Source organism: Ambystoma mexicanum, chromosome 4q (assembly GCF_040938575.1).
Source record: "Ambystoma mexicanum isolate Mex_15411 chromosome 4q, UKY_AmexF1_1, whole genome shotgun sequence".
Classification (NCBI taxonomy): Eukaryota; Metazoa; Chordata; class Amphibia; order Caudata; family Ambystomatidae; genus Ambystoma; species Ambystoma mexicanum.
The window spans coordinates 330,677,694-330,696,277 of NC_090928.1; the positions used below are offsets into that span (position 1 = coordinate 330,677,694).

At 45.8% G+C, this 18,584-nt stretch overlaps 1 protein-coding gene across 4 annotated transcripts in view; it reads left to right on the plus strand.

Annotated features, from left to right (window-relative positions):
- Nucleotides 1–18,584, plus strand: part of LTBP1 (latent transforming growth factor beta binding protein 1) — a 1,019,134-nt gene that overhangs the window by 701,345 nt on the left and 299,205 nt on the right. For 3 of the 4 annotated variants that reach the window (XM_069607908.1, XM_069607910.1, XM_069607907.1), the window contains 2 exons: nt 192–314; nt 7,904–8,071. In XM_069607908.1, the coding sequence (XP_069464009.1) occupies nt 192–314; nt 7,904–8,071 (291 nt within the window). The remainder of the gene's footprint in view (nt 1–191; nt 315–7,903; nt 8,072–18,584) is intronic. The other variant, XM_069607909.1, reaches the window with a different exon arrangement.

The following is an 18,584-nucleotide window of genomic DNA, read 5'->3' on the forward strand; positions in this document are numbered from 1 at the left end:
TCTGGCCACTAGCAGTAGCAGCTACAGTTGACATGGAAAACACTGGGCTTGTTAACTTAAGGTGACAGCATGGCTGTTTACAGAAACACTGCTTTTGTGGACATTAATGTACATCTCACATTTTTCAGACACTAGCGATACTCATCACAACGGTCTTTAATTCTTCTAAATTTCCCTTTTGGACACTGCAGATATCAACGAGTGCCGGCTGCAGGGTGTCTGCCCCAACGGGGACTGCCTGAACACCATGGGCAGCTACATGTGCACCTGCAAACTGGGATTTGTGCCAGCCCCAATACTTTCAGCGTGCATACGTAAGTCACAACGCCCACAGTAATTTTGCTTCGCGGGGAGTTTTAGATGGTGTTTCCGCACCGCTGGGTGAACTAGATCAATGCTGGGGAAAAATGTGGCACCAAAACCTCTCATGAATACGGAAATCCCCAGGCTGGTGTTGTTTTGAGGGTTGCAACAGAGCACTTCAAAGGCCAAAGTTCTTCTGTTGGATAGAACAGCCTGTGACCCATGTTTGGATGTCAGATACAGCCCAAAAGGTTGTTTCTCCCCAAGCAAAGGAAAAAGGTGTAGTGCAACTGTGAGCAGACTGTACCAAGCCAACTGTTGCAACAGCATCAGCTCTTGCAAGAGCATCCTATAAGCGCTGCACTAAAGTAGCGTGGTGAGAATGTGGCCTTTTGCTAAAGGATTACCAGTGCTCAACGATTTCCGATTGGGGGAACCCAAAATATTTGCAATTTGGCTTTCCCACAAAACAAAGTCAGGCATTTTTATTTGTGATGACTTTGTCACGTTGAAAGCTGATATTCTGTGTCTCTGTCAGGGCTTGCTTCCCTGGAGTGGCGGCGAGCCCTCTCCTTGTCGTCGCCACTTTACTGTCGATCTTCATCTGATCCCCATGGTCTCCACGCTATCATCACTGTCTCCTTTGTCCTCAAAGATAAGCCTCCTTAACATAAGTTTCTCCTGTCGTTTCCCCTTCACTTTATCTAAAAACCTTTGTTCTCCCCTCAGCGAGGACCCTGCTGTACTCCTACTCGCCTTTGGGGCAACCGAACTGTCTCTTCTGCTTCTGTAAAGTTCCCCTATTCTTCTTCGTATCCCCTCTCCCTCATCGTCATTCTCAGAATGTCTCTCTTTACTGTTTTCTCTCTCCTAGCCTCCTCTTCTTTTCTGCATCGGCGCTCCTTAACGAGTCGCTCGTCATCCAGCCTTCTTTTCTACCTCTTTATTTGCAACTGTCTCACTTTCTATTCTTTGGCCTTTATTATTGCTGTCACCCTCAGCTTCCTCTGTCTTTTCTTATCTCTCTCTTCCCTTTCCCTCTCTTCTGCTCATTCTTGTTCCCTTCTCAACCTCTCGGTTCCTCTTTCTCTTTCCTTTTTCTTCTTTGAACTTCCTCCATTACCTCTGCCTACTCTTTAGCTTCTTCCTCCGCATCTTTAAGATTCAGAGCTTCCTCTCCCATATGTCCTAGCTCGCTTGTAGTCCTTCCATCCAATTTAAGTAATAGCTCTCTGCCTACCCATTCGTTTGTCGGGACAATCACTTCATGATCTCTGCTATGTCCTGTTTTCCCGCATTGCCTTCTCTCAGTTTCGCTTGCAATTCGCTGTGCTCCTTATGCACGCCACTGATAACTTGTGCTTTTTTATACGCCTGCTTTGCGCCACTAAGTGTGTCTTCGCTGCTAGACGCGGGGTGGGGGTGCAAAAATGGGGTTGATGTATCCTACCGCTGCTTTCAATTTCCTTAAGGGGTGATTCGCCTCCTCGCCCTGAAACATTTCCATAGCTCAAATATACCCAATCAATTACTTAATTTTTTCCGCTTATAGGCAGCATGTAAATACGTGGTCATATGTTGCTGCACACATTTGGAAAAGCTACCATCCCTGGGACATGGCTTTGCCATTTTGCATTCTGTATTGCGAGTCCATTCCGAGCTATACTTGCATATTTTGCCTTGATATTGCAAGAGGGACTTTCATAAATGTTGAATGGGTGTATCGCTCATAGGGCAAACTTTACTGTCTTTATTATCATTTAAATTACAGAGATCACACTATAACAGCATTCTGCTCCACCAGTTCTCATCCTCCAAACGTGTGCCACGCCATTTTAACTGCTAGTGACGTCACAAAACAAGTCACGTCCCACAAAACCTATCAGGGAAGGGAATTGGTTAGACAGAAGAAAACTATATATGTAATCCTTAGGGATTAGTCTGGTTATTGGATTGCCATATCTGATGGCTCCTCCTAGGGCCGCCTCTAAGTGTCAGGAATACAAAGTTGCAGGTTACCCTAAAGGTAATTGGCTCACGCAACATAGTGTGTTTAATGTGAGAGTCAGTCAGGAATTGGGCAGAGCAGGTCTTCTCAGCCTTGGGACCTTGGACAGCTACCAGGCCAAGAGAAACTCTACAAGGTGAGGAAAGATCACAAAGGTGCTGCGTATTCCAAGCAGGTTGCCATCTTTGATCGCCTAAGCCCTGAGACAGAACATCCAGCTTTGAAGCTGTTTAACGGTTGTATCTTTTCCACCTCTGGTTCGATGGGAACAGCTTTCTCCATCCACCTCGAATTAATAGACTCTGTCCTGTGCTTTCAGGTCACGTGTGTAGGGACCACAAAATCGAGCTCTTCTGCTTGTAATTATGAGGATTCTATGCTGTATCCCTCTCAGGTGCTTTATTGCCTTGGCTAAATAGAAACGTTCTGTCTCTTCTCGTCCTTGCCGAGGATGTGCACCGTGTCTGCGCTGGAAGCCCTGTCTGTCTGCTTTAACTGGATCAGTCAGTCAGCCTTTCCCCATTCACTTCAATGCACCTATTGCTTCCATCTTGGTTCTCATGGCCGTCCATGTTAGTCACAATTTAACCATGTGCACGCTAGTTGTACCTATTCTTGGCATCTGTTTCCACTTAGCAAAGGATATATGTGTGTGTGTGTGTCAGTCCTCTATTCTGCATGAGTCATAAGCATTTGTTTCGTGTCTATCTGCAATATTTTATCGTGTTCGTGTAGCTTTATGCATGGATACCTATACACTTCATGTCTAACGCATCTATGTCATGATATCAGTAGTGATGTCATGAGCTTTTCGGGGTTATAGTCAGTCAACTTGTTCAATCAATGACAATTATAGCTCCTCCATATTGTCAGTCAGGTACGGTTTGAATGGCTGTCTGAGCGAATAGCGTTTCTCACATCTGCGATACATCATTGGTGGTTAGGAAGGGTCCAGGAGTGAAGTACATCTCTCATTTCTCTGCCTTCTGGCTGCGAGTTGGGTGGGGGTCACGAGGGCCACACTTGTATTTCCCTCTTCAAAGCCCAGTGGACCCTCAATAATACTGATGCCTTTTAGGCTCTCAATGACACAGCTGCTCACTAGACATTAAATGACAGATGTCGACTGTGGGCCTTAGTGATGACAAAGTCCAATAGGCTCTCATTGACACTGATGTGCACTAGACTCTCAATAAAGTAGTGGTCTAGTGAACTCTTAATGAGAAAGATGCCTATTAGACCCTCAATGAAGAGGTCCAGTCGGCTAATAGTGAGAGTGATGTCCCTTATATCCTCAATGAAGAAGTCGCCCTGTTGACTCTCAATAACACAGATGCCGAGTAGACTTTTCATGAAGAAGAGGTCCTGTAGTCCCTCAGTGACTCTGATGTCCACTGGGCCCTCAATGAAGAAGAGGTCCAATGGACTCTCAATGACACAGATGCCTACCAGACCCAGCATTCTATTTTAAGAGTTAAAATAATGTAAGCACAAATCTTTCCCCAAAAGGGTTCAAAGGGCACAATACAGCAGATCAAAAATATACAAGAGTTAAATGCAAAAGACAAGAAATACAAAAAAAGAGTAACAATTCCTAAAAGTTTCCATAAGAATCACAATGAAACCAATAAACCAACTAAAGGGTTCAAATTATTTTGGGAATAAATAAGTCTTAATATCTCAATGAAAAGTTACAAAAGAAGACGTATGTATTGAAGAGCGGGGGAGGGTGTTCCAGAACTTAGTGGTAGCCTCAGAAAAGACATGTGTTTGGCTTTTTTGCTTCCTTATGAGGATCTTAGGCAGTACCTGATCCTTCCTCCACGAGGAAGATGTTCTTCCCAAAAGGTGAAATGGATACGCTAAATAGCTCGCCTGAAGTGGAATCAGAGGCTGATAAATTAGACAAGCCAGGTTGATCAGGAGTTGCAACTAAAGTGCAGCCAGTGCAAAGATGCCCTCAAAGGAGATAGATGATAAAAAGTCTGAGCTCCAGTTTCCAGATGGGCAGCTGAATGTAATGCCAATTGAAGCGATTGTACGTTGTCTATGGAAAACCCAATCAGCAGAGCATTCACAATTAATATGGAAAGTACAAGCATTTGTGCGGCTGATCGAAAAAAGATACTTTAATTAGAAAATGGTCAATTTTCTAGAACAAAAGTTACAAGAAATGTGCGATTGAGCTTTTTTTAGAAGCATGGGAAAGAAAAGAGTTTTGTCTCTAAAAAACCAAGTGATCAAATAATTCCAGTGAGAGTGATGCATTGATGGGCTTAAATAGGCAGCCGGGAATTTATCAGATGTGCAGATGTTTCCTGGCAAAGCAGAAGTGTTACATTTTATACTGGTCTGAACCATCCAAACCATTATCCCAGAAAGACATATTCCCTGACAATAGACGTCCTCAGCCGACGAGACTTGTCAATAGAGCTGGATGTCATAGGCCTACGGTTTAGCAGAGATGCCAAATCCTGTCTCCCTGTGGCTTCATGTACAGATTCAAAAGTACAGGAGGTGCGAAGGACTTCAGGGTGCTCTACCCTACATGGTCAGATGGGTGACCAGGTTGTACCCACCCAGACAAACTGGGATCTCTCCAAGAGGAAACACTTCATCAGCCAAGGACAACCAGCCAATGCCCATGCCGGCAGATAAGATGGACAACAAAGCACCATGGTCCATCGTATCAAAAGCCGCGAGAGATCCAGGAATATCAGCATGCAGTCGCTCCCACCATCAGCAATCGGAGGATGTCCTCGAACAACCGCAGAGTCAGGAGTTTATCTCAGGAGCAACACGCTTGTCTTGAGAACAAGGCATTGCAGTACAACATCGGCTCGATACCCAGTAGTGTGTTTAGAAGCTGGAGGAGTGCGACATACGGCACAATGTAATTAATACAAGCTGTCTCTGTACTGTGCTGCACTCAAAAACCTCACTAGTAAGATATCAAAAGATTGTTGCTGTCCATGTGTAATAATATCATTGGCCCTCGATGGTGAAGAGGTCCAGCAGGCCATCAGTCACAGAGATGTCTACAGATGGCACTCAGTGTCAAGAGATGCCCCCAGTAGTCCATGAATAATGGAGGTCCTCCTGGGCACTTAATGACACAGATGTTGGTGTGCCCCTCAATCACACAGGCAGCCAATACATGATGCAGATGTGAAGGGGTGCACTTCTTGAGTCACTTGATGAATGCTTGATATCAATTGGTCTGATAAGAAGAATAGTACCATTCAACTGGGTTCAGCTGTTTAAATTGACCGCTCGGCCTCATGCTCCATCAAGAAAATGTCTTATAAACGTATGGTGTGTAGCTGTGGAAGACAACATAAGGATAGTTCCGCTCCCAAAATCCCCAGTAGAAATACTGATGGATGTTTATCATAAGTATCCAGGCAACCATGCAAAAGCAACATCTGTTGTTTGCTGCAGCTGATATAACACCCAGATGTATGTCCTTAGTCAATTCACGTGGGAGCAGACTGTGTTGCTATCCTTGTCCTTAAATTAGGATTCCCAGGAGCAGGTGCCTCCTTTCGTCATTGGCAGCATTACCCTTCCCCCACCCAAAACCAATGTGGTCCTGACCCAGTGTGCAATGGTCACTATCAATTTTACAAACTTATGGATGCTTTGACCTCCATCAAAACAATGCCATCCTCAAGCCGGTGCCCTCGCCAGGCCCTTTTCTGCCTAGAAGGTGGAAATGGCCAAATTGGCTTGACGACTATTAAATGTAGACATCCTTGATGGAAATAGTCACTCTTCCCAGTCTTTCGCCCAGTGGGGGGATACGATTCTGCCAATTGTCTTTATATCAGTGGTCTTTTGGGCAAGGAGGTAGGAGTCCAGCTTTCTTAACTGATGTACTTCTTTAACCTGGGACGCCTTGGCATGTTCCCATCCACAGATGTTTCCTTCATTTATTTATTCTATTGCGCCAGGTGGACTATCAGCAAGTCCTGGAAGTCATGAAGGCCCTGATGGCTTATTGTATTGAGTTGTTGCAATCTCAGCATGCCAAAGACTTGGGCTTTTGCCTTGCCATGAATATAGTCATCTTAGACAGTTCCCAAAAAGATTTCAAGTTGTTTGTTGTAAGCACCAAGGGTAGAACAAGGTCATGAGTTGTTCAAGCAATGAACAAAACTTCCAAAGTGTTTGGGTGCATCTACAAGCTTCATGAAACAAAGGCGAGACCGTGCATGGGTTGGGGCAGGGGTATGCAACCTGCTGCTCTGCAGATGTTTTGGCTTACAACGTCCGTGATTCCTCACCCTGACTATAGTAGCTATGGCTGACAAGGGTTGATGGACAATACACCTGGAGAGCAACCGGCTGCCTAATCCAGACTTGGGATAAAGAGCCCACGGCAGCGCCTCGAACAAGAGCAAGAACTCCTTGGTATCTTCGTTCTACCGACAAATGATCACTGTGAGTCCTACATCTTTTCCTTTCTGCTCGGTGGGTACGAAGGTAGCGAGAAGTTGAGTAGTAAGACAGGGTGGCATTATCCACGCCGCGGATGGACAGGGCTGATGCACCAATAGGCACCTGATGCGCAATATTACCTTTGGAGAGTAGATGAGTGCTGTGCCGCCTGGATGAACTACCAGCCCCTGTGCACGCAGAACAGAAGCAGGGCAACAGAAGGAGCATTGAGGGAGCACAAAATTGCATGTTTTTATGACTTGATGCAAACCACTAGAATGATTGCAGTGCCCAACAGCAGTTTCTCAAACTGCCCAACAGCAGGTGCTGATGAATCTAATGCAGACACAGAATGGAGTATATGTCAAGGCAATGTTTTTCAGGGAACATAACCTGCCATGAACCCCAATTCATTACTTCATTAGTGGCTTTGGAGTCCACCACCAATAAATATGTGGCTGTATAAATACCAATAGATACCTTCCAACGCAAACAAATTACAATTAAGGACATTGAAACGAGTTTTAAGACCTAACTGGGATCGAACTGAGAGTTCCACCGGAGCATCCTATCATTTTTCATTTGAACTTCTCTGGTTACTTGATAGGTTGTGCTCTCACTGTGTAGGTAGTACATTGTTGTGTAGTGGAGTCAGGTGGTTCCGATGATCCTGTTGCCATGTTAGAGACACATTGCGGGAAAACATGACATATAAGGACTCACAATGGGCTGTTTCTGTTTCGCTCCTGCATGAGGTCCAGTGCTGTTTTTCACATGGAGTTTGGAGGAACAGTGATTGGTCATTGGACAAAAAGAATATTGCTCCTTTCCTATTGAAATTCACATGTTAATGAGAGCCCATTGCTGGCTCATTGAAGGAATACCCTTTAGCTTCAATGTTTAAAAAATACATATTTTCAAGGAGGAAGGATGGCCCAGGGGCAACGCGTTTGTCTTGGAAGCAAGACAACACAGCGTAAAACAGGTTTGAATCCCGATCCTGTGCTTAGAAACCACTCGTTGCTATTAAGTGCACTATGAAAGAACAATTATTATTACATTAACATTTAGGGTGAACGACCTTCCCCTCTGTTTCTCATCTGTTTTGTATGTAACGTATTTCTCCCGCCTTCCCTCTCTCTTTTGTTGCAGCTGATAATCATATGGTCTCTGAAGAAAAAGCAGCCTGTTTTCGGTTTGTCAGCGCCGCGAAGCAGTGTATGCACCCCCTGTCGGTGCAGCTCAGCAGGCAGCTCTGCTGCTGCAGTGTCGGCAAGGCGTGGGGTCCATATTGCGAGAAATGCCCCCTTCCTGGAACAGGTAAGAGAGACACTGTTGGTAACACACCCAAATACATGCTATGCTAACAAATTACCTGTATCTCCAAACTATGTACTCCTATTAAAACTGTTCATCAACTTTGTTCTGGCTAAATACATGCAATACTGAGACTAATTAAATGATGGTGTGCCAAACTGTGAATTCCAGAGGTTAGGATTAATTCTAAACTTCCCAGCCATCACCTCTTTTGTTTTTCTTAGTCACCCTAAGTGGGAAGGATATGCCCAGACATGGGTCCTGAGCCTGCTGGGCCTAGAGACCCAAGCTACTCCTCAGTGATGAGGCCCAACGATGCTGAAACATGTCTGGGATGCTTGTGGTCTCGTGCAGAAGGGATGTGACAAAGCAGTTCGGGCTGGACTGCCCCTTTTGGGGTGGGACCAAGCCTGATTTCCTTATGGTCTTTCCCCTTTCTGTGATGACTTGGCAGGCAAAGAACCATGGTCTGGAGGTTTGCCAAGAGCAAAGCGTGAGGTTAAGATGAATTCTAAACTTCCCAGCCATCACCTCCTTTTCTGTGCATAACGGGTGTATCATTTTTACTAAGGTTTCTTTTGTTATTAGCACTGGAGAAAAAGCGACACATAAAAAGATCCTAGTCAGAATTGTGCAAAACGTGTATCTGTTATTTCCTTGTGTTACTGTTTGTTTTGTGGTGTAACATCTGCGATGTGACAAATGAAAGACCCTATTCCAGGTGCCAGCACACTTTGATGAACCTAGAACTGTGCTGTTTGGTTTGCTAGTTTCCTCATTTTTAAAGCCGTTGTGGAGTAATAGGGCTTACAAGTCAGAGTAAAGCCGCACAAACATTGGCCTAACATATACCACTAAAGAGAAGTAAAGATTACCTAGGTTATTATGTCACAATTCAGAATGAAAAAAGATTAACCATCACTATGGTTCTTCCGCAAAGGCCTTAAAATGGCTCGTCACCCAAGATCGCATCTAACTTAAGGCTGGTGATGTCACAGACAGCTAATAGTGGGTACCTATGCATTCCTGTCTGTATACTCTGTATCTCACAACTTATTTACTAATGCTGCCTGTAACTTACGTAACATATCTAACAAATTACTAGGCCTCATTACGAGGCTGGCGCTGACGGAATTTAGGGGGCCGGTACGGGACTGGCCCCCTTCATTCCGTCAGGGCCAATTACAAGCTTCCCATCGCGGGATCCGGATTGCACGCCTGGTAAAACCAGGCGTGCTTTCCGGGTCCCGCGAGGGGAACAAGGAGGTAACAACAGGACACTTATAATGTGCCTGTTGTTACCTCCCTCCCCATTCCCATGGCGCCCTATGGGGGCTGAAATGGGAATGGGGAATGGTTCCTGCAAGGGGGAATTACCGGGACCTCCAATGTTGGAATGACCCGGTTACTCCTCATTGCAGGAATCCTGTAAACGAGCCCGGTTTGGTGGCAGCCATGGAGCTAATAGCTCCGCCAAACTCGTAATGAGGGCCACTGTCTCAGAGGACCTGCAACTAATGTAAAATAATGCTGTAATTTGTAATCTGCTACCATTGTGACCGTTCTATGACTGTAACCTGTTGCGGTAAGTACCTAATGTAACCGAACTCTTAAGCAAAAAGCACCCAGATGCCTCTGGATTATGTGCGCTATATAAATGTCAAGAATAAATAAATAAACAATCAGTGATGCAATGCAATACAACAGAAACCGGTGGCAGCAACATTTCAAAGTAACAAATGGAAACCCAAAGAGATGTCTCAAAGTCATTATTGACCATTAGAACCCTCGGCGGGGGAGCCAGCCAGTCAGGAGGTTCAGAATGCGGGCTAACACTCCTAGTGTTAGCCAGCGTTCCAAGCCGCCTGATGACCGCGCCCCACCACCCCCCTGCCACCTTACCCCCGCGGCGGGCCATTACCTACAGGGTCGGCCCGCCACTGATGTGCATATCGCCTAAGTGGCCATTCGATTACTAGGGATGCAAAAAAACAGAAGTCATTGCTAATGCGGTTGTTAAAGAACAAAGACAAAATGACGTCAATACTGGAGTATGAACACCAATGTCAAGATCCCAGCATATGCTCAAAAAAGTCCAACACATTTCTGAATCCACTGGGGTTGACTTACAAAAGCTCAATCATAGTCATTGCTTGCAGGATTTGTACCAAAGCTCCAGCTGCGGCTCATTAGAAGCTGCTTTTGTGCAAGCGCATTCCATACTCGGCTCAAGCTTCCCAACTATGGCAGCCAAACACTGGAACACGTTACCACCTGCCCTACAAGCTGAACAATACCACTACGCTTAAAGACCTGGCTCTTCGTGTAACCTGGACCCCATACTACCTAACTAATTTGTTAAGCCATGCCTGAAACTTGCTATGTAACAGCATGTTGATGCCCTTGGGCTTAGTGTGCTTTGTCAATGAATAAATAAATAAATACTTAAACACATGCCCAACTTCACATTTTGTTCAGGAGCTCGAAAGTAGGGTTTGTGGGAATGCATTTTCCAGACGCAGCGCATGCCAATTCTCAAATGATTGTTCAGTCACTGGGCCCACATTCAGGCCAACTTCACACTCGCCAATTCCTAGTTACCAAAGATGGAAGGGCACAGGACAGGAGAACGTTCCCTTTGCCCTTCAGGCACTACAGCAAGCCACGCAGAAGGTAAAGGACTACCCAATGCATATCCTGGTCTGTTGGGTATCAGGGACGTAAACGCAGCAGAGGAAGATCTGTTATCAGTTGCTTCATCGACAACACATTTCAAATCAGGCGTTAGATTGGGACAAATACATCGAAGTTGCATTGTAATGACATCACACTGCATTGTTTACAAGTCATCCTTAATGCCACTGGAAATAAGTTACTGGAGTGCACTTACCTTAATCCTATGTACCGTAGGTGCAGGGGAGAGGGAGGGTGGAGTCTGAAAAGGAAGTACGGGTGGGCCAAGAGCAAGGAAGGGAGAGGCAGCGAGGGAGCAAGTAGATGGTGCAACGCAGAGAAATATATGTGTGGATGCGGGGGGTTGGCAGTAAAAGGTGTTTGTGGGGGGTCTCCCTCCGGCACAAAAAAGAAAAATCAAAGGGGAATGAGGGTTTTGCAGGATGGGGTCAGGGATGAGGGTTGCATGGATGTCCCCACATGCAGCAGAAAAGGAGGGCAGTAGAGAAAGCGAGTGGGGTTAGGAGCAGCGTTATAGGGGGTTTGGTAGCCAGACGCACAGAGCAAAGGGGAAGCGATGGAAGAATGTACTTGAGGTTGGTGCGGCTGATGGGCACATTGTGCGTATCAGAGGATGCGGGGTAAAGCGCAGGATTTGCAGCGGTACCCAGCAAAAACTGTGGACATGGTTGTATGGGGGACAACCAAATAGCATATTACAAGAAAATATATAGCCAAAATCAAACATCTAATCTAACAATATAGTAAAAGGCCAGATGCATGTTATTCCCTGTATGTTTGTCTAATGCAGTAGCTTCGTCTGTTGTTGCCACTAGAGGGAGCTGTTGGCGTGGTGTTGCTGATGCCTAAGGCTATAGAGAGACAATGTCAACTTGTATAGCTTTACCTGTTGTCACTGCTAGAGGGAGCTGTTGGCTTAGGATATATAGCGACAATGCCAATTTGCATAGCTTCACCTGCTGTCACCCCTAGAGGGAGCTGATGCCTTAATATATATAGAGACAATGCCAATTTGCATAGCTTCGCCTGTTGTCACCGCTAGAGGGAGCTGTTGGCTTCGGATATATAGTGGTCCTACTGTGTCAATGAAAACCTGCACTTTGGCCCGTGTACACTGACCCGTACACTAGTTCCATAATATTTTGCAGATGAAAATTCTGCTATCTTTAAAGAATGGGGTAAAGAAAACAAATAGAACCATACGTTCAGTGGGAATTATTCCTGAATTAATATTTTCTGGCTTGATTTAATTTGCTATCAGGGGACATCACTCTCTCCTGGGCATATTCAGAATTAGCCTATTATCACATCTACTAAAACTGAATAGCATCTGATTTTACCTCAGACCAACACAATTCACAGATGTATAGCTCCACACACTACATGTCAATTCCAAGTCTTTAATAAGGTTTGATATCATTCCCAATATTCTTTTAAATCTTTTTTAGTTTTGGTTTTTACAACATTGTGGCAGAAGAATTATGAGTAACAAGGTGTGCAGTTAGTAGCCAAGGTTTGGAGTCATTTGAACCAAGCAATTTCTTCAGCCATTTTGATTGAACTCATTTTTAAACCAGAGATGTTAGACATTGTTTCAGGGCTTGTTCTCTAATGTCAACACTCTTCTTGTAGCACTAGGGATAGTTATCCTACTGTTCTATCTCTGTGTAGAGATTCTTGCCAGCCTAATTTTGAAACATAAACACATCAATCATTGACACAGTGTTTTTGCCTCCTTACAATCATTCGTAACTGCCAATACTTCTGTAGCCTTCATCAGGATTCAATTGTATAGAAAAATTAGCTGTTCCCGCTGTAACATACACCGTTCTAGCATATCTTAAAGGTCAAGATCGATCGGTAATTCATAGGGTCACTCCTGTCCCCCTTCTTAAATATCAGAATTATCGCTGATCGCTTCCAGGAAGGGGGATGTAGGTCCCTGTGACTTATTAATGGTCATTGAAAAGGCTAAACGTATCAGATGAATGAGATGTATGCTTGATATAAGAACAGTATCTAAGTTCCATCGATCACACAGGTCTCTATGATGTGTCTTTAGGCGATGCGTAATTGTCAACCTTGTTCTATTGTAGAGTCCCTGTGATGACATAAGATTGCGTGGTAGCATAATTACAGCACCTACTTTCAGTTTTAGCTTGTGAGTAGGCATTCATCGAAGTGAGTGGAGCGGATGAAGGCGGTAGAGTGGATGAAGCGCGTGGAGCGGATGGGTGCGTAGAGCGGATGGGTGCGTAGAGCAGGCAAAGGTGTAGAGCGGGCGAGTGCGTGGAGCGGACAAGTGCAAAATGAATGAGGGCATGGAGCGGATGAGAGCGTGGAACAGATAGGAGCGTGGTGCAGATGTAGGTTGTATTGCGAATGTAGGTTGTATGAGTGGTTAATAGAGTGGAGCGGATGTAGAGTGTCAAACAGATTTAGGGTGTTGAGAGGATGTAGGGCGTGATGGTCTTGAACAGACGTAGGGTGTTGAGCGGAGCGAACGGGTGATTATGCGAATGAACAGGTGAAGTGGTTGGAAGGAACGGATGTAGTAAAAGGAAGAAACGGGTGTAGTGGGTGGCAGGAACGGATGATGGATCTGGAAGAATGGGTGATGTATATAGATGAGACGGGTGTAGTGGGTGGCAGGAACGGAGGATGGATCTGGAAGAACGGGTGATGTATATAGATGAGACGGGTAAAGTATGAGGAAGGAACGGGTGAAGTGTGTGGACAAAATGGGTCAAATATATTGAATAGAATGATAGAAGTATGTGGATGGAACGGGTGAAGTGGATCGATCATATGAAAAATATAGTTGGAATGGAGGAAGTATGGAAATATGGGGTTGGAACAAGTGTACTAGGTGAGTGGAATGGACGAACCGGGTGGAGCGGACGAACCGGGTGGTGCGGATGAACTCGGTGGAATGGATGAACTAGACAGAAATGATGAACAGGGTGGGATAGGTGAAAAGGATGGACCGGGTGAAATATGTGGACGGAAAGGATGAAGTATGTAGAATGGAAAGGTGAATTATGTGGATGGAACGGGTGAAATATGTGGATGGTACTGGTGAAATATTTGGAAGGTACGGGTGAAACATATAGAAGGTACTGGTGTAATATGTGAAAGGTACGGGTGAAATATGTGGAAGGTACAGGTGAAATATGTGGAAGGTACGGGTGAAGTATGTCGATGGAACAGATAAACGGGTGTAGAATAGGTGAAGTGAATGGAATGGGTGAAATGGTAGAACGGATGAAGTAGGTAGATGAACGGGTGATGAGTTTGGAACCGGTGAAGTGGATGGAATGTGTGAATTTGGTGGAACATGTGAAATGGGTGGAACCAGTGAAGTGGATGGAACGTGTGAAGATGACGTATGTGGATGGATGATGCATGGAGAAATGATAACCTGGGTAGAATGAATGAAAGAAGCATTGCATAAAATGGTCATAAAATAGCTTAGAATACACGGAACGGATTGGAGTGCATGGAACGGGTTGGAGTGCATGGAACGGATTGGCGTGCATGGAATGGATTGGAGTGCATGGAACGGATTGGAGTGCATAGAATTGCGCGACTTGCATGGAATGGTTTGGAGTGCATGGAACGTTTGAAAGAGCATGTAAACCATCATATCACATCTCCATGCTTACTCTCTTCTTTACACCACCACTCAACTAGAACACAGTGATACTATGACACCATTCGGTATAGCTGTTCTCATACCATCATCTGCCTCATACTCCCCATCACTCTAACTAAACACTGCTGGTTACACACCCTCCAGGCGTTCTCCTCAGGCCTAACGCAGCCAGAATCGGTCTGGATAAAACCTGCCAGAACGAACACATACTCTTGATCTCTCAACCACCACACCTACCGCTAAGAAGCAGCTATCACACGAATGCCACACCAGCTGCACACATATCCGGTGGTCACACGCACCTTTGACTCTCTCTATTCTCTCTACTGACTTGAACTTCATTTCCCGAGGGCGTTCTACCTACCAGCGCCTTGAGACCATACCAATGGTACATAAGGCGCTATATAAATGCAAAGTAACATAACATAACATTCGTCCTACAGCGTTTTGCTCTTTAGAGACTGACACTTTGAGCCGGTAATTAAGTGTTAATTGACATGGGAACCGCTGTGCCCTGTGTGAAGATAAGTGGGGGTAGAAAGAAGTAACTTCCGAATCTTTGCGATAGTGGAAGGTGAAGGTGACCACTTAGAACCGTGCTCATTTAGTTTGTTGAAATGTTAGCTGTTTATGAAGTGGGTGCATTTTGCCATTTGGACAGCAGATGGCAACATAACACTGATAATTTGCATCCATACATTGAAATGATAGCTGTTATTGAAGTGGGTGAATTTTGCCAGTTGTACAGGAGATGGCAACATAACACTGATAATTTGCATCCCCGCTCCGAGTCTCCACATGGCTGCAGGCTTCATCGTCCCCCGCCGGGGACTCAGTATGTTTTTTTCCCCCTCCCTCCCTTCTGCCCTCCCAACCCCACTTACCTTATTCTTTTTTTTGGGAGCTGACACGCTCGGAACGCTTCTGTTCCCAGCGTGTCGGCTCCCGATGGCCGCAATGGAAAGGGAAACCGGACTCTGTTTTCCCTTTCCCGGCGGCAATTTTTGTGGTCGTTTTTTTCTTTTTTTTCTGTCCCGAAAATGCTTTTAGTGCCCCGGTCACACAGATCTTGCGGGCTATCGGTACTAATAGCTATATGCCCCGCCACTCGGGGCATATTGCTTAATTAGTGGGAATTATACTTCTCCCTGCTACCATTTGCAGGTCTTCAGTTGCTCTGGTGGATCTGAAAGAGAGAGGCTTAGGTTAGGTTAGTGAGGAGAGGGGTAAAAAGCTGTATTACTTTGCTGTTGCATTGATGAGTGCAGACTGGAAGTACCCTGAGCTCTGCCTGTCGGTCTGTTTTAGGTGATCTTTGTTGAGTGCATAGAGGCATTCATTTCTAGAGAGACATATTTCTGTTTTAGGTCTATCGGGAGGGATATTAAATGCCATGTATGAGTGGCTTTGTTGGTCTGCATATAGCGCCCAATTACATGTTTGGTGACATCTCAGCTGTAATTCCACAGAGATACCACCAAACAGATTTACTGTTGCCGCCACTTGGTCTAGCGGAATTACCGCCAGATTGCAAGTGGCGGTATGGTGGTGTTAGTCTCCATTTATGGAGTCCGTAGGACTCCACAGGGATTTCAGTGAAATTACAGCTGGCAGTAATTCCACTGAAATTGCTGTTTTTTGGTGGTAGGGTGATGGAATTATCTCCATCATTTTGCTTTATGATTTTCCTCCACCTTATCGCCAAACCCATAGTTTGTGGAGCGCTAATGCAGCAGTAATGCAGTGGTAACACACTTACCACTGCATTACCACCATTTTTTGCCAAAGCGCAATGAGGCCCATAGTGTTTTGATCATAGAAGTTGTGAATGTTAGTGCAGAGAGGTTAGTGGATGGCTGGTGGCAACTTAGAGCATTCATCTGATGTGTTTGTGCTGATGTGTTGGTGAGGGTAACCCTAGGACAACATCTCAGCAGATTTCAGGATGCGCGTCAGTGATGGGGTGAGCCAAGTCTCTGTGATGAAGAGTGCATTGAGGTTGTGTGTCGTGAGGTTTGCAGTGTCAGTGGCAGGGGGTACTGTAGAGTACTGTTGAAAATGATGTAGCATGAATGGATGCAGGAATGTGTAGCGTGAATTGGATGTGGATGAGGTTCACCCCCTTATGTGCCATACGCCCTCTCATGCGGGGCACTGGCTCTCGGAAACGAGCGGCTGCGATTGCGCTTCACGTCCGAGGGCACTCTGAAAACCCCTCCCTCTATCACCATCCGCAACGCCCGCTTGAGGGTGAGGTCGAGGGAATGCAATACCATCCCCAACCCTGCGGTCACCTTACCTAGCCTCCGCTCTCTAATGAGGGCGCCAGTCCATAACGGAGCCTCGATCCCCAAAGCGGCTGCTCCACATAATCTCCACGTCAGGGACGGCCCCCCAAGATTCCACAAGCACCTTGCTATAACCAGAGACATAGCGGAACGGCTGCCAGCCAAATCACTCTCCCTCCCTCGTGACTCCAATGCAATTGCTGATTGCCTTGCCTTTGTGACCACTGCCCCCATGATTGCTATTAATAATGCTAGCACTGACTCTAATGCCACTGCTGATTGCCATGCCTTTGTGACCACTGTCCTCATGATTGCTATTAATAATGCTAGCACTGACTCTAATGCCACTGCTGATTGCCATGCCTTTGTGACCACTGTCCTCATGATTGCTATTAATAATGCTAGCACTGACTCTAATGCCACTGCTGATTGCCATGCCTTTGTGACCACTGCCCCCATGATTGCTATTAATAATGCTAGCACTGACTCTAATGCCACTGCTGATTGCCATGCCTTTGTGACCACTGCCCCCATGATTTCTATTAATAATGCTAGCACTGACTCTAGTGCCACTGCTGATTGCCATGCCTTTGTGACCACTGCCCTCATGATTGCTATTAATAATGCTAGCACTGACTCTAGTGCCACTGCTGATTGCCATGCCTTTGTGACCACTGTCCTCATGATTGCTATTAATAATGCTAGCACTGACTCTAGTGCCACTGCTGATTGCCATGCCTTTGTGACCACTGCCCCCATGATTGCTCACTGCCCCCATGATTGCTATTAATAATGCTAGCACTGACTCTAGTGCCACTGCTGATTGCCATGCCTTTGTGACCACTGCCCCCATGATTGCTATTAATAATGCTAGCACTGACTCTAGTGCCACTGCTGATTGCCATGCCTTTGTGACCACTGTCCCCATGATTGCTATTAATAATGCTAGCACTGACTCTAGTGCCACTGCTGATTGCCATGCCTTTGTGACCACTGTCCCCATGATTGCTATTAATAATGCTAGCACTGACTCTAGTGCCACTGCTGATTGCCATGCCTTTGTGACCACTGCCCCCATGATTGCTATTAATAATGCTAGCACTGACTCTAGTGCCACTGCTGATTGCCATGCCTTTGTGACCACTGCCCCCATGATTGCTATTAATAATGCTAGCACTGACTCTAGTGCCACTGCTGATTGCCATGCCTTTGTGACCACTGCCCCCATGATTGCTATTAATAATGCTAGCACTGACTCTAGTGCCACTGCTGATTGCCATGCCTTTGTGACCACTGTCCCCATGATTGCTATTAATAATGCTAGCACTGACTCTAGTGCCACTGCTGATTGCCATGCCTTTGTGACAACTGCCCGCATGATTGCTATTAATAATGCTAGCACTGACTCTAGTGCCACTGCTGATTGCCATGCCTTTGTGACCACTGCCCCTGTGACGACACCGAATGAATCTGCTGCCACTAAGCTCGCCAACCCACCAGCTTTGATCAGCAGCAACACACCTGCCCTGAAGTGTGCCCTGGTGAACGCCAGGTCGATCCCTGCCCACACTCTTGATGTACACGACCTGATCACTAGTGACCACCTAGATCTCCTCTTTATCTGTGAAACCTGGCTTCAGGAATCATCCGGCCCCACCCTCTCCCAGGCCATCCCCAACAGCTACACCATCTTTAGACAGGATAGGGTCGGCCAAAGAGGAGGAGGTGTTGCCATTATTGCCAGAGACACTCTTAACATTATAAGAATTCAAAGTGACTTAGGACCCAACGCTGAATGTCTCCTAATTAAACTCCAGACCTCGCCCACCTCCACCATAGCCTTCCATCTAGTGTACCACCCTCCTGGCCCCTCTTCTGA